Consider the following 13072-nt stretch of genomic DNA (forward strand, 5'->3'; position numbering starts at 1 on the left):
AGCACTCTCATGAGGAAACAGCAGGGATGCAACACTGAGCAAGTCACCCCTTGCCTCCGCCCCCCCAGATCTGCCTGGACACCTCAAATAGCTGATTTGTGGAATTCAAGACCAGGGACAGCTGGGGAGGGGCAGGGATGGGGCAGGAGTGGTGGAGTGGCTGAAAAGCCACATGACTGGGAGCCAGGAGTGCAGGCCTGCCACCAAGCTGAGCTCCCAGCTCCAGGTTACAGGGCTTTGCAGTCACCTACATCTACCTCTGCCCCCTAACAAGCCCTCCATTGCAACTCTATCAGTGCCAGTCCTTGTGCTGTAACCAGACCAGAGCTGCACAGTCAGTGACAACAGAGGGGCTGCTGTTGACCTTCACTGATCTGGCAAATTCCCTGCTTCAGGACTGGTCAGTGCCTGAGGGCGCTGGATGAGAAAGTTTCAATTTGTAGTACATTATAACAGAATTTTATGGAGACAAACTTGTTAAATCACAACCAGAGGTAGATGGGAAATAGTAAAATGTTTCCATGAAAACTTTTTTTTTTATTTTTGAGAATGTTGTGGTCATTACTCATGTGGAAGGGCATTACATTGAAAAACTTAACATTTAAGGAAAATAAAAACCATTTTTTTGGGAAAAAAGTCAATAAAAATTATCAGCCATCTCTAAAGCCTTACTCTGAATGCTGCTCTGAATATAAGATAGAAAAGCTGCCCTCACACTCTGGTTTGGGATCTTAAAGTTGATTTCAACCCCATTTTAATGAGGTCATCAGGGCTGGCTTAGACTTGCTGAGGTCCCTGGCTGAAGTCTGAGCATTGCCTCCTGGGGCCAAAGCTGAATCCTATGGCCTTCAGCCCTGGGCATTGGGACTCAGGTTACAGACCCCCCCTGGCTGCAGCTGAAGACCTTGAGCTTTGCTTTTGGTCCTCCCTGCTCAGAATGGTGAGATTCCTGCTTTATCCACCCATCCAGGGCCATGGAGCTCAGGTGGGCACAGGTTTTGATCCCTCTCCCAAGGCTGTGTAGTAATTTTTGTTGTCAGAAGGGGGTCATGGTGTAATAAAGCTTGAGAAGCCATGAGATAGAGAAATATAGCAACAATAAACTTATCAGAAGGAGTTGGTCAGGCTTTTAGATTGTCCTGCTTCAGTCCAGCATAGTCTTTAAAGGTTTTGGGTCCATGTTGCTTATTGAAAGAAACATGACTCAGTATCAATTCCTAAATCTCAACAAAAAATCTTAAATTAAAATAGGATGAAAAAAATGTCACCAAAGCTAAGATAATAGTAATACAGTAAACCCTCGATTTAAAGGACTAATGGGGGGAAGGGATAGCCATTAAAGCCGAAAGTCCATTAAATCCAAATCTGCAGGACTGAGGGCACTTTGCAAGGCACAGGAGGGAGCACACCACCAGCCTCAGCAACACCAGCCACTACGGCAGCCTGACGGCTTATCTGGCCCCAGTAGCTCCAGCTGCTATGGTGGCCCTGGCAGCTCCTCCTGCCCCAGCAGCCCCATCTGCTCTTGTGCCTCCAGCCACTCCAATAGCCCCAGCCTTGATGGCAGCTCCTCCAGTCCCATTGGCTCCAGCGGCAGCAGAGGCTCCAACTCCAGCATCTCTGGTGACTCAGTGGCATTTATTTAATGGGGTTGAGATGGGAGAGGCTGGTGGACAGTGTCCATTATTTCCAAAGTCTGTTAAATTGAGATCCATCAAATTGAGGGGTTTTTGGGAGCAAGGGCACTTTGAAGTTGCATGGGTACTTCAAAGGGCCTGTGGCCACACGGCATGCTGGCGCTTCGAAGTTTGCAACTTTGAAGTTGCCATGGGGAGAATTAGCCTAATGAGGTGCTGCATATTCATTGCAGCGCTTCATGAGTATTCTCCACTCAGGCTGATTACTAGGCCCCCTTCATCGAAGGGGGCCAGTATAGACCCAACCAATGAGTTCTGACCTACAATCATTGAGGTCAATGGGGGAGTTAAATTATTATGCATCAAGTTCCTATTAGTTCCCACTATTAAAGTCTAGATGAGGGCAGACATATTGCATGCTGTTGTTCATATCTCCCATAGTCTGCACTGCAAGGGTATGTATACAAAAGCCTGATAGAAGAAGGATTACTTGAAAACTGATCAGGATGAGATCCATTTGAAATATATAATGTTAAATTTTATACAAGGCCTATATGTCATTATAAACTATTTTCTTCATAGAGGGGAAACATAAGTTTCCAGTGAAGTAAGTGGTGAGGTGATTACTTTGATAGGAGGTGCATACCACCTGTCTTCTGCTTTTAATTCAAGTTCTCCATAACCTATAGTTAAATAAAACTATAACAAATTATAGAAGCAACTTTCTCAATCCATATGTTAATCCAATTGCAGGGGTTCTACATGATTGTCATACACTGAAAAGCTTCTGATAAATCCAATATTAGCAGCACTCAAAAGTAACATCTGTGGCTTCTTAATTAAAATAAAAATAGCTTTCCAACAAAGAAACATAATGAAGAATTGAAACTGTATGACTAATCTTAGACATGAATTTGACAGTCACAAATCCTGGGATTGCAAACAAATCTGTAATCCAGTCAAACTGTGTATGATACTTTCTGCATGTGATAATTTATATAACTATTCAAGATCATTTGGAGTGGGTCTTCAAAACTTCCAAAAGGCAGGATGACTGGCAACTGTATGCTATTTTGGTTTTATACGTATGATGCCGTTCAGATTAAGATATAAACTAAGTCTTTAGAGGGAAGTGGGGAAACTATGGTTAGGATTCTGCAGAAGGAAATGGCAGGGGAGATCCAACTGTGTGACTCTGACAGGGTAACAGTAGGTAGGAATGGTAATTATTGAGATTTGGCAGTAAGGGTGATGCTTGAGAGAAATATCTTGTCAATTTTCCTCCTCCTCCACACATTTAATTCATGTATTTCATGTTTTCTTGTAGTATTTTTCTTACCAGAAGATATTACTATATCCAGCTGCATGAAAAATAGTTTAATTTCACCTTTTATGTAAATGATAAGACATCAGAAATAGTGCATGTTTTTGTAGTTTGTTTTATTAATGTAGATATTATACTTTATATGCTGGATAATTTAGAAGTGTATTCTCTTCCATCAGTCTTAAACAAGCTTTTTAGCAATAAAGAAATCTTTAAGACATTTGAGTTGCCAGACTCCAACTAAGATAAGAATTAATGTTTGGACAAGAGCCCACCACAGGATATTGCTGTTGGTTTCTTCACTTGTCAGTCGAAAGTACTCCTCCCGTTCCTGTTGAGAAGAGTGAAGAGGCATAATTATCTATTTTTTTTTAATGTAAGTGCAGTACTTAATCCTGACACCTGGTACCAAGACACCTGGTATCATGACCACATATAGGAAAGAAAGTATAAACACTATAGTGTTCTCTTCTTCAGTACACTCATCCCTCGCTACACAAGCACAATTGGTTCCCAACTTTCTGCTTGTAGGCAAAAACTCAGAGTGACATTAAATTACCATTAAAATACATGTAAACGTCTTTGGTTCCTAGTTCTCCTAACTTGGGGAAGGAGTGGCAGCATGTGGCACTGCTTTTGAAAGGGTAAGTGAACCTTGGGTTGGGGGTGGGTTGCAGAGGATTAAAGGCTGGGGGGGCAGTTTGGGGCCATGGGCGGGAGGGAGGATTAAAACCTGATGGCGGCTCCGGTGGAGGAGGTGGCGGCTTGTTCCTCCAGGCTGCAGGAGTGGTACCTGAGGGGGGTGCGGTGGGCCAGGAGGTTCAGGGACTGGGCTGGGGTAGGTGTTGGGAGTGGGCTGGGCTGGGGGGGGGTATGTGGGGAGCTCCAGGATGTGGGAGTGTTGGGACCAGGCTGGGCGGGGGCGGTGGGGTATGGGGAGTTGCCACAGGGAGAGTGTTGGGAGTGGGCCAGGCTGGGGCTGCAGATCTCGTCACCCTGCAACCAGAGACCCCACAGCTGGCTCATATAAGTGGTGGAAGTTCAGTCACGTATTAAACAAAGGTAAGCATGTGTGTTCCTCATTTTAGCGAGTACTCGTAAGGAAAGTACTTGTTAAACAAGGGATGAGAGTGTTATCAATTTGATGAAAATAAGAGTTTGAACTCCTTATCCGTAAGATTTCAAGGACTGAAAAATCACAATCTGAGCACTGAACAGCAGGTTATTTAATGCAGGCTTTTGTGTTGCAGGGGAAGGTGTGAGCAGCGATTTCATATGCTCACAGGTTGGACTGAGTGTAAGGGATAGTCTTTTAAGCACATGCATACATCCTATTGAAGTGAGCAAAACTAAAGCACATTCATAATGTTAAACACTGTGTCCTGATCCTACACTCCAAATTTCCTTATCTGGGACCTGCTCCAGCTCCTCTTGAAAACAGTGACAAAGATCCACTGCTTTGAAGATATTGGGTCATATTCTGGGCTACCAGACTGAAATAACTTGCATACACCTTCACTCTTATGACTGTAGGACTGAGTTCTCTTTTCCATTGTAACAGACATTTCTTATTTACCTTATATATGGAGATGCACTACTCTGCACTTGTGCAGTGCAGGATCAAGCTCAGAAAGTCTCACAGGGCTTCCTTAATTACTTTTCTCTTCTATTGTAGAGAGAATTGTGCTAGATAGAAAAATTTGAAACAAACTGCAAAACTGCAGTGCTATTAGACTGAATGAGCTTATAGCCAGCACAGCCATATAGATTTCAATAATATATTCAATAATATACACTATATAGTAACGCTCACAGAAATCATTCTTGCATTGCAATCTCTGTTCAAAGAAAATTTGTGTTTAAAATACTCTTCATAGATATTGATCCTACAAATCGTCCATGTGTGCAAAAATCACTCATGTCTGTGTTTACAGAATTGGAACTTATGCTGCTGAGCACTAGGCAGCAATGTAATTCCTATTATTAGCAAAAATTACTGCTCTCCATGCTCAAAAAGCTTCTTGTAACATTGCAGCTCACATTTATTTATTTATTAACAGCTAAATCTTTTAAGTGTCCTCCCATTCCATCCTGTGCATCCATAGAAGGACTGTTGGAATCATGGCTCAGGCATGGACAGGGGAGAACAGCTGCTTTCTCCTTTGCAAGGCACCAGTCAGAAAGACCATAGTTAAATGGTATAATCTAACCCTGACTTTGTGGAAATAATGAGGGGCCCTATTCCTTTATGAAAAGGATGAAACTGAAATGACCATTCTTGAAGTCTGTTAATCAAAGAGTGTTTACAAATTGCTGTTGCAGATAGCAGGATTTTATTCATTCCTTCGGAAACAAATTCACCTTTAAACTGAGATTAAGTATTAAGACTCTCAGACCAAAATAATAATTTATCACAGTTATGAGGAAGGTGAAAATAGAATTTAAATGAAAATTTGATGCAATTACAACTTTAATTATAACAGTTGTAACCTGCAAAACTAAAACTTACTGATGATTTAATTAGTGGAAAATACTACAGAGTAAATCTAATGATTATGTAAAGATTATTTAATAACTAATTAGTGTATATATTATATTTTGTTACTGCTTCAAAGTGTTCTACAAACCTTAATTAATACATATTGTTCAATTTTAATTAGTATCTTACATACTGTTGGCCACTGCATTTAAATATTAATAGTACTTCTTAACATTTAATTAAAATAATACTAAATAATACTACCACTAAATATTGTAAAAATATTGTAAAAATTTTTTCTTCCACATCATAACATTTTCAGGCATTATCCTTTCATATTTCTATTCCACACCAAACGTACTCTGTGATAGTTTTGTTCTTTGGCTATGTGATGAATTTGCTCAATTAGATGTCCGAGTCTAAAGTTAACCTCATTTACTTTGTCCTTGGCTTGAGCAATAGCTTCATCAAGAAAATGCTCTCCAATTCTAATGTCCAAGTGGATACGCTGTGAACATAATAACAATTATTACTCTCATGGATTTGTGGTATGGGGTTTTTAAAAAAGAAGTCTTTAGAAACAAATTGAGTCATAAGTAACAAAGGTATTTAACTTATGTATAGATGCCCTTAGTAAAGAGATAATATATTTAAAATTAATATATTTCAATTTTTAATCTCTAATTATACACATTGGCATACTTTGTTATTAATGCTGTGTTGTATATTAATACTATTGACTCAACCAGCATGAAATATTTATTATAGCGTCCAACAAAAGTCAAAAAATTAGTATTCTTAGAGCTACCTACTCCAATTAAAAGTTGATGCCATTATCAATCCTTTTTCAATACTCTTCCCACTTAGTCAGATTATATAACTGAAGCAAAAGCAGTGACGGAGGTATCAAAAACTGCTAAATTTTCCACCTGCCATACTGTAGCACTTCCTGTTGATATTAAATATGCTTCTAAAGGTAATTTCCTCAAGTAATTTTGAAAGTTTAGCTTAGTTTATAATGATCTAAAGAATGATAAATATGTAATTCACTTGTGGCTCTCTCCCATAGATTTTAACTCTTTAAAGTATGTAGAAGCATTTCTCAAAGGCACTGCAGTGACAGAAATATAATAGCTTTCAGATAAATAATCTTTTGCACCAGGACTTTTGTTAATCAAGCTTTCATCTTATAACATTTTGTATCAAATAGGTAGCTCCTTCTGTTAATTGGCACTTTGAAGTTTTACATAATCAAGGTGCTGTACACACATGAATTAATTTGCACTGTATTAGACTATGCTCTCACTCCTGGGTCATGCAAGGAAAGTCTGTTTCATCTCTGAACACAAACTTCACCTTTTTCAGTCACTAGGAAATATCACAAGTCATCTGCAATCACTCACTGAGACAGTAAATGGAAGCAAGATTCTTCTGGCTTTAAAGCCTTGAGCACAGACAAAATAACACAGGTTGGTCTGTATGGCTATGTCTAGACTGCTGAAAACAGTCAGCAAAAGATATCCAAATTGCACAGTGTATTTGCATATCTTTTGTTGACAGTTCTGTTGGGAGAGGTTTTTCCAACATTTTGCCAGTCCACATGGGGACGAATGTCGGAAAAAAGCCCCTCTGACAAGACAGCCTTTCTTCCTCATGGAACAAGATGTACAGGAATGTTGACAGAACGCTCCCAACTGGCAGATCTCTTCCAATAGATCTGCAGTCTGGACACATGCTCTGTCATCAAAACTGCTGTCGACCTCATTGAATTCAGCAGGTACAAGGATCCACCTATGTGGAATTGCTTTGCAAGATCAAAAATTAACATTGAACATATGGATACATTGTGAGGCTTTCATAATACTGTTACCCTTGTTCGTAATTATTCTCCTAGAGCTCTATACTCTATGTCCATTCGTCTTCTAGAGCCTGTAGTTTAGATAGGACAGATGTCATTAAAAAATAATCTTACCAGTTTACTTCCTCCAAATGAAACAAGCTTTGTGGAGTTAGACTGCAAACAGATATTATGCTCCCCAGGTAAGTGTGATGTAAAAGAGAATCTTCCTTGTGCACCATACAATTTTGACAACAAAAGCTGCAAGGTAGGTGTTAAATGTATTTTTATTTATGAATTATCAATATTAATATGAAAATGTTGTGTACCACACCTCAAATATATGTTTAACATTTTAAACTTAATATAAATTATATTGTAGTTATAGTATTAATATAAATACAACTAATCAAAGTGTTACATTTTATTTAGGGAATAAAAACTAGAAAATGTGTTCTACTCTGAAGATTAAAAACTTGTCAAGAGATGTTAAAATAAAAAATTTCAAAAATAAATGTTAAAGTATAGTTCCTAAATCTTTACTTCAGCTCTTAAATAAGCATCCTTATTTTCAAAAGTGTTGAACACCCAGTGTCAAGGAAGAAAGTTGCTGTGGATTGCTGATATATGCATCCTGATAGCAAATCTAATATTTTTGGTTTATTTTATCATCTCCTAGTTTTTCCCATACCAAGTTACTGACTGTACTATGTCACTTCAGTAATACAAAATAACTTTATTTGTATGTAAAATATTGTGTTTTTCAACTGTATTTTAAATATTCTTTGATGGCAAACTTTTACAAATATGGTATCAATGCAAACAGAATTACCATGAGTTTAAAAATGATCAGTAAAATCAAGGTGCTAAGCCAATAGATACATGAATGAATGGTTTGAATTTCAGAATACTGAGTATCTTTCTTCTCTTATTGGCGTTAATGACAACCAACATGTTCTTTGCATTTTTGAAAATTGGATCACTTAGCTGCTTAAATATTGCTCAAGGGACCTAATTTTAGGCACCTATTTCTTAACCTTCCAGTTCCAAGAATCAGTATAAATGCCTCCAGAAATCTCAATAGTAAGTTTTACCTCCTTAGTAGGAGTTGTAATGGTCACAAACATTCCCAGTCCAGGAGCAGATTCAAGAAACTCTTGTTCGTGTATATCCCATTGCTGTACCTTGTAACTCCCTGAGAAGACAGATACCAATCTGTTTATTACAATGAATTAATATATTTCATATCACTTACTTTTTCATTTAGCATCATTATTATAAAACAAAATTAACTACAAGATAACTTACAAATTTAATAGAATTACCTTATTTTTTCAGTTCAAATATAATTAGATTGTGGTATTTTGCACCACAATGGTGTGAGTAATGCTACAAACCAGTGACAGCCAAATGACTATTTATTAGCATTGCCTTGCATGCTCCGGCCTGCTTAGCACACAGTGAATAGTCCCAGAAGTTCAGGTATTACAGAATCATAGAACACTAGAACTGGAAGGGACTTTGAGAGGTCATCAATTCCAGTCTCCTGTCCTCGTGGCAAGACCAAGCACCATCTAGACCATCCGTGACAGGTGTCTATCTAACCTGCTCTTAAATATCTCCAGTGATGGAGATTCCACAACCTCCCTAGGCAATTTATTCCAGTTTTTAACCATCGTCACAGTTACCAAGTTTTTCCCAATGTCCAGCCTAAATGTCCCTTTCTGCAGTTTAAGCCCATTTGCTCCTTGTCCTATTCTCAGGGGCCAAGGAGAACAGTTTTTCTCCATCTTCTTTGTAACCATCTTTTAGATACTTAAAATGCACAATCATGTCCTCTCTAAATCTTCTCTTTTCTAAATTAACAAGCCCAGTTCTATTCATTATTCACATTATTTTCGAATGATTGTCTTCCATGTAGTCCCCAGCACTTGTGAACAACAAGTTATTGATGGTGCCTTGGCAGCTTGCATACTTCTTTTCAGAGAAGGGCTTTGTGCTTCCTCACTATCTGGGAAGGTTTGAATGCACTTAGTATAAAAAGCCTAGTGGCATGGTCCTTTTTATAGCAGGTCTTGAATGTGGTCCTGACCACTAATAAACAGAAAATGCCAATCTCACACTGGTGGGGAGAGTGGCAAAACAATGCTGTAAGAAGCCTTATGAATAATGGTTGGACCAGAATTCCTCCTTCGGTTTTTACTGCAGTGGCATATCCAACAGCGCCAGGTGCCTTTTGTGCTTTCTATCTGAGCTCAACCAGCTCTTCTGGTCAGTATTCCTGCAGCAACCTGCACAACTTGGAGGGGTGAGCACAGGAGGTAGCACCGAAGAGTTTGGAGATTTCAGGAAGCCGTTCTGTGTGTACCTGTCTTGAATGCTGGCTGCTGTTTCAACAATTCTGAAACTACTTCTCTTAATAAAGAGACAGTTTAGATTCAGAAACATGGAGTCCTCTCATGTTATTACCAGTATGCAGTACATGAAACAATTACAGTATAGCACTGTCATGGCTAGTATGCAGCAGAGGCAATAGTGTATTGCCATATTGTGATTGGCCCTTGCTTTGGAAGTTTAAAAAAAAAAAAAAAGAAAAATATTTTTTGTGCCCACCTCATCATCATCATCTCTCATTCACCTAATCAGGGCCAGTCACAAGGATCTGGCATTATGAGTCAGACTGTCAGTATTATAACTTCATAGATTAACATTTTAAATATTAAACACATTGAACATCATATAACTACATCAACTTACCAATAATCAAGGTGTCACTGGGAATGTCTTGTATTATGCATTTCTCCTCTCGTTCCCCTGAATGAAAATACAAAGCAGGTGAAAGAGCAATCCAGAAACTCAAAAGAATTCCTATGAAATGGCTCTTCATGATTTGGATGTGTCCTTATTGTTCTCCTTTTCAAAATGATTAGTTAGAAATGAGCACAGCTCTGAGTTTGCTCCTTGTTTGTTTCTTATCAGTGTGGGGTTTTTTTTGGAAAAAAAATGTGTGAAAAGACATCTGGTAGTTACTTCGGTTATTTATATATGTGCACATTCCACAGAATGTGATAAGAAAAAGATAATTTGTGAGGTATTTCTTAGCATAAAAGAAGCAAATTTTTATTGTGTAACTGACGTTTTGAGGTTTTGCTTGTGGCGGGGTGCTCATTCACACACAAAAATATATGAATTGCATTAGTACTGAAAGTGCAACATATGGAAAATGCAATATGTCATCTATTTCTGAGCCATGTGTTTTTACTGAGTTTTTCAGCTTTGACAGCTACTGCGAGGTTTTCAGTCCAGCAGGTCGGCTGAGTGTTCTCTGTGTATATATTTAAAATAAAATCCAGCCCAGCTGCTTTCATAATCAGTAAGTGAGCCCTACCAAATTCACAGCAATGAGAAATGCATCACAGACTGTGAAATTTGGTTTGGCCCATGAAACCTGTTCAAATGTGTGTTTTTACCCTATACAATACATATTTTCATGGCAGAGACCAGCTTTTATCAAACTGGGGATCCTGACCCAAAAGGGAGTTAACAGGAATGTCCTAAGGTTATTTTAGGGAATGGTCACAGTATTACCACCCTTATTTCTGCGCTGGCCTTCAGAGCTGGTTGGCCAGACAGCAGCAGCTGCAGACTGAGGGTCCAGCTCTTCAGGCAAATGCATGGAAGTAAGACTAGCAATATCGTCAGTGACACCTATACTTCTACATTGCTCCTGGAGGAACCTCGGCCTTTAGAGCTGAGATCCCAGCCAGCAGCCATCACTTTCCAGCTGCTCAGCTTTGAAGGCAGCACAGCCACCAGAAGTAGTGCAGAAGTGAGGGTAGCAGTACTGCAACCCACACCCTCCACAATAACCTTGTGATACCCTCTCCCCACAACATCCTTTTTGGGGCAAGACCCTTATAATTACACCACTATGACATTTCAGATTTAATGAGCTGAAATAATGAAATTTACTATTTTTAAAATCCTATGTCCGTGAAATTGACCAAAATGGACCATGGATTTGGTAGGGTCCTATCAATAAGATGAGTAGGATTACTCAGTAGGGGAATGCCCTTATCAAAGGAAGTTGTCCTTATGAGAAATCAAAATTGTTGGGGGTAAGGAATATACATAAACTAAATTTCTCTCTTGCTCCTAAGTTCAACAAGCAAGAGGGGGAAAAAAGATTAAAATGAATTGTTTTCTGTTTCCAGTTTTAGAATCACGGCACTTTCTGGCATAATTTCTGTCTATAGAGTTGCCTGGCAACTTCTCAAACTTTTCTGCATTCTTATTTCTTTGTTCATCTGTCAAACGGGCTCTCTGTTGTGTATGCACTAATTCATAGTGACCAAAATGTCTTTTTCAAGGAAAGGTCTTTTCTATGGCTCAGAATCATTCAAGAAAAATAGTCCAGTCCATGGAAAGGAAGCATTTTGCAGCATATTGCCGCTTTCCTTTCTCTGAGGCCTCTCTCAGCCCAGAAAAAATCAAACATTTTTGGCAGTCCTCTTTTCCCATCTCTGTGCTAATCAGGGGCATCAGCCACCTCAGGGATCAACTCAGCCTTTTGCTTCCCCAGTATGAATAGGCAGTTCACTAGCTGCCATGGTCATATCTTGAGGAAAGCTATCTTAGGCCCTAATTGAAAGCCAACTGGAATAAATGGAAATATTTCCATCGGATTCACTGTATATTGGATGAGCAATGATTTAGTGAGTTATTCCCACATTTAGACACTCCAGAATCCTCTCTTTTTGTCATGTCTTCATTTAATGAGAAAAGAATAGATTCCTGCACCAAGGGCATTTATTCTATTCAGATTCTTGTATGATATTCATCATCATGGTATGAGAACCTCTTTCAGTGGTTGGTTTACCCTTCTTCCAAAGCAGACGATTGTGCATTCAAATATTTTGTTTTGGAATCCTCTCTCTCTCTCTCACACACACACACACACACACACACACACACACACACACTCTCTCTCTCTCTCTCTCTCTCTTTGGTGTATTTATGGTTTTATGTTTGAGACGGTAAGGTAAAAAATGCCATGCATTCAAAGTGGAAGGTGGTGAGGCTTGTGACAGCCCTCAGTTCCTATGGGAGCTGGTTCCTTTGTCTTTGCCCTCATAAAACACTTACCAATGTGCCAGAAAAGTGAAATTGTTGGCCATATCCTCATCCCAGAGCTTTTAGTTACCCTGTCTCCAGACCATTGAATGTCTTGCAGATAAAGTCTGAGATATTGCATGTGATGTCATAGTCTATGAGAAAACATGTAGGGAATGGAGAGCAGGACTGGTATGTTTGCATTAGCCCAAGGGGGCCAGCAACCAGGAAAGGGAGGGCCTTTGGGCTCCACTGGGAATGCAGGGGCTTAAGCAAAAGAGGCTGGCCAGACCAATGGCTAGTATCCCCAAGCCCACAGTTCACATGCTGTTCCTGCTCCTTTACAGTTTCCACAGTCCAGCTCTTCCACAAGGTGACTCAGAAATGCTGGGAGACAGGCAGTATCTCTGCCGTTGACGTCACAATAGCTGCTTCAGTTGTTAATAGGGAAATCCAGGCACTTACCTCAGGATTCCCATCTCCTGTCTCAAGGGACTATCCTTCATCCTAATCTGGAGACATAAACAGCATACATGTGAAAACTAACACCGTGAGCACACAGATTTAAGATACAAAGAAGTGATCATCTGCATTCTAGGAAACCTGGTTATAAATGTAACATTAGTGCCCTCATGGCCAAGACTGAGGCTATTCTGTAGACAGCTCCAGCCAAGAAAAGGCAC

The 13072-nt window shown here is 39.4% G+C and overlaps 1 protein-coding gene across 1 annotated transcript; it reads right to left on the reverse strand.

Annotated features, from left to right (window-relative positions):
• Positions 1-2771: 2771 nt before the first annotated feature.
• LOC142011951 (transmembrane emp24 domain-containing protein 11-like) lies at positions 2772-10164 on the reverse strand. Its single transcript, XM_074991689.1, has 5 exons — positions 10035-10164; positions 8372-8472; positions 7413-7538; positions 5802-5948; positions 2772-3292 (listed from the first exon to the last, which is right to left on the reverse strand). The coding sequence occupies exons 1-5, from the start codon at positions 10162-10164 to the stop codon at positions 3143-3145; spliced, it is 654 nt and encodes a 217-aa protein (XP_074847790.1). The 3' UTR covers positions 2772-3142.
• Between the last annotated feature and the right edge of the window lie 2908 nt (positions 10165-13072).

This window comes from Carettochelys insculpta, chromosome 4, assembly GCF_033958435.1.
Source record: "Carettochelys insculpta isolate YL-2023 chromosome 4, ASM3395843v1, whole genome shotgun sequence".
NCBI classification, from domain to species: domain Eukaryota; kingdom Metazoa; phylum Chordata; order Testudines; family Carettochelyidae; genus Carettochelys; species Carettochelys insculpta.

Bases quoted from the DNA above. Each gene is read 5' to 3' on its own strand.
- LOC142011951 (XM_074991689.1), bottom strand. From the start codon at position 10,164: ATGAAGAGCCATTTCATAGGAATTCTTTTGAGTTTCTGGATTGCTCTT. The intron at 7,539-8,371 runs GTAAAACTTACT...CCTACCTTGCAG, and splicing joins TTACAACTCCTACTAAGGAG to CTTTTGTTGTCAAAATTGTA. The intron at 3,293-5,801 runs GTACGTTTGGTG...TCTTCTCAACAG, and splicing joins AAGAACAAAACTATCACAGA to GAACGGGAGGAGTACTTTCG.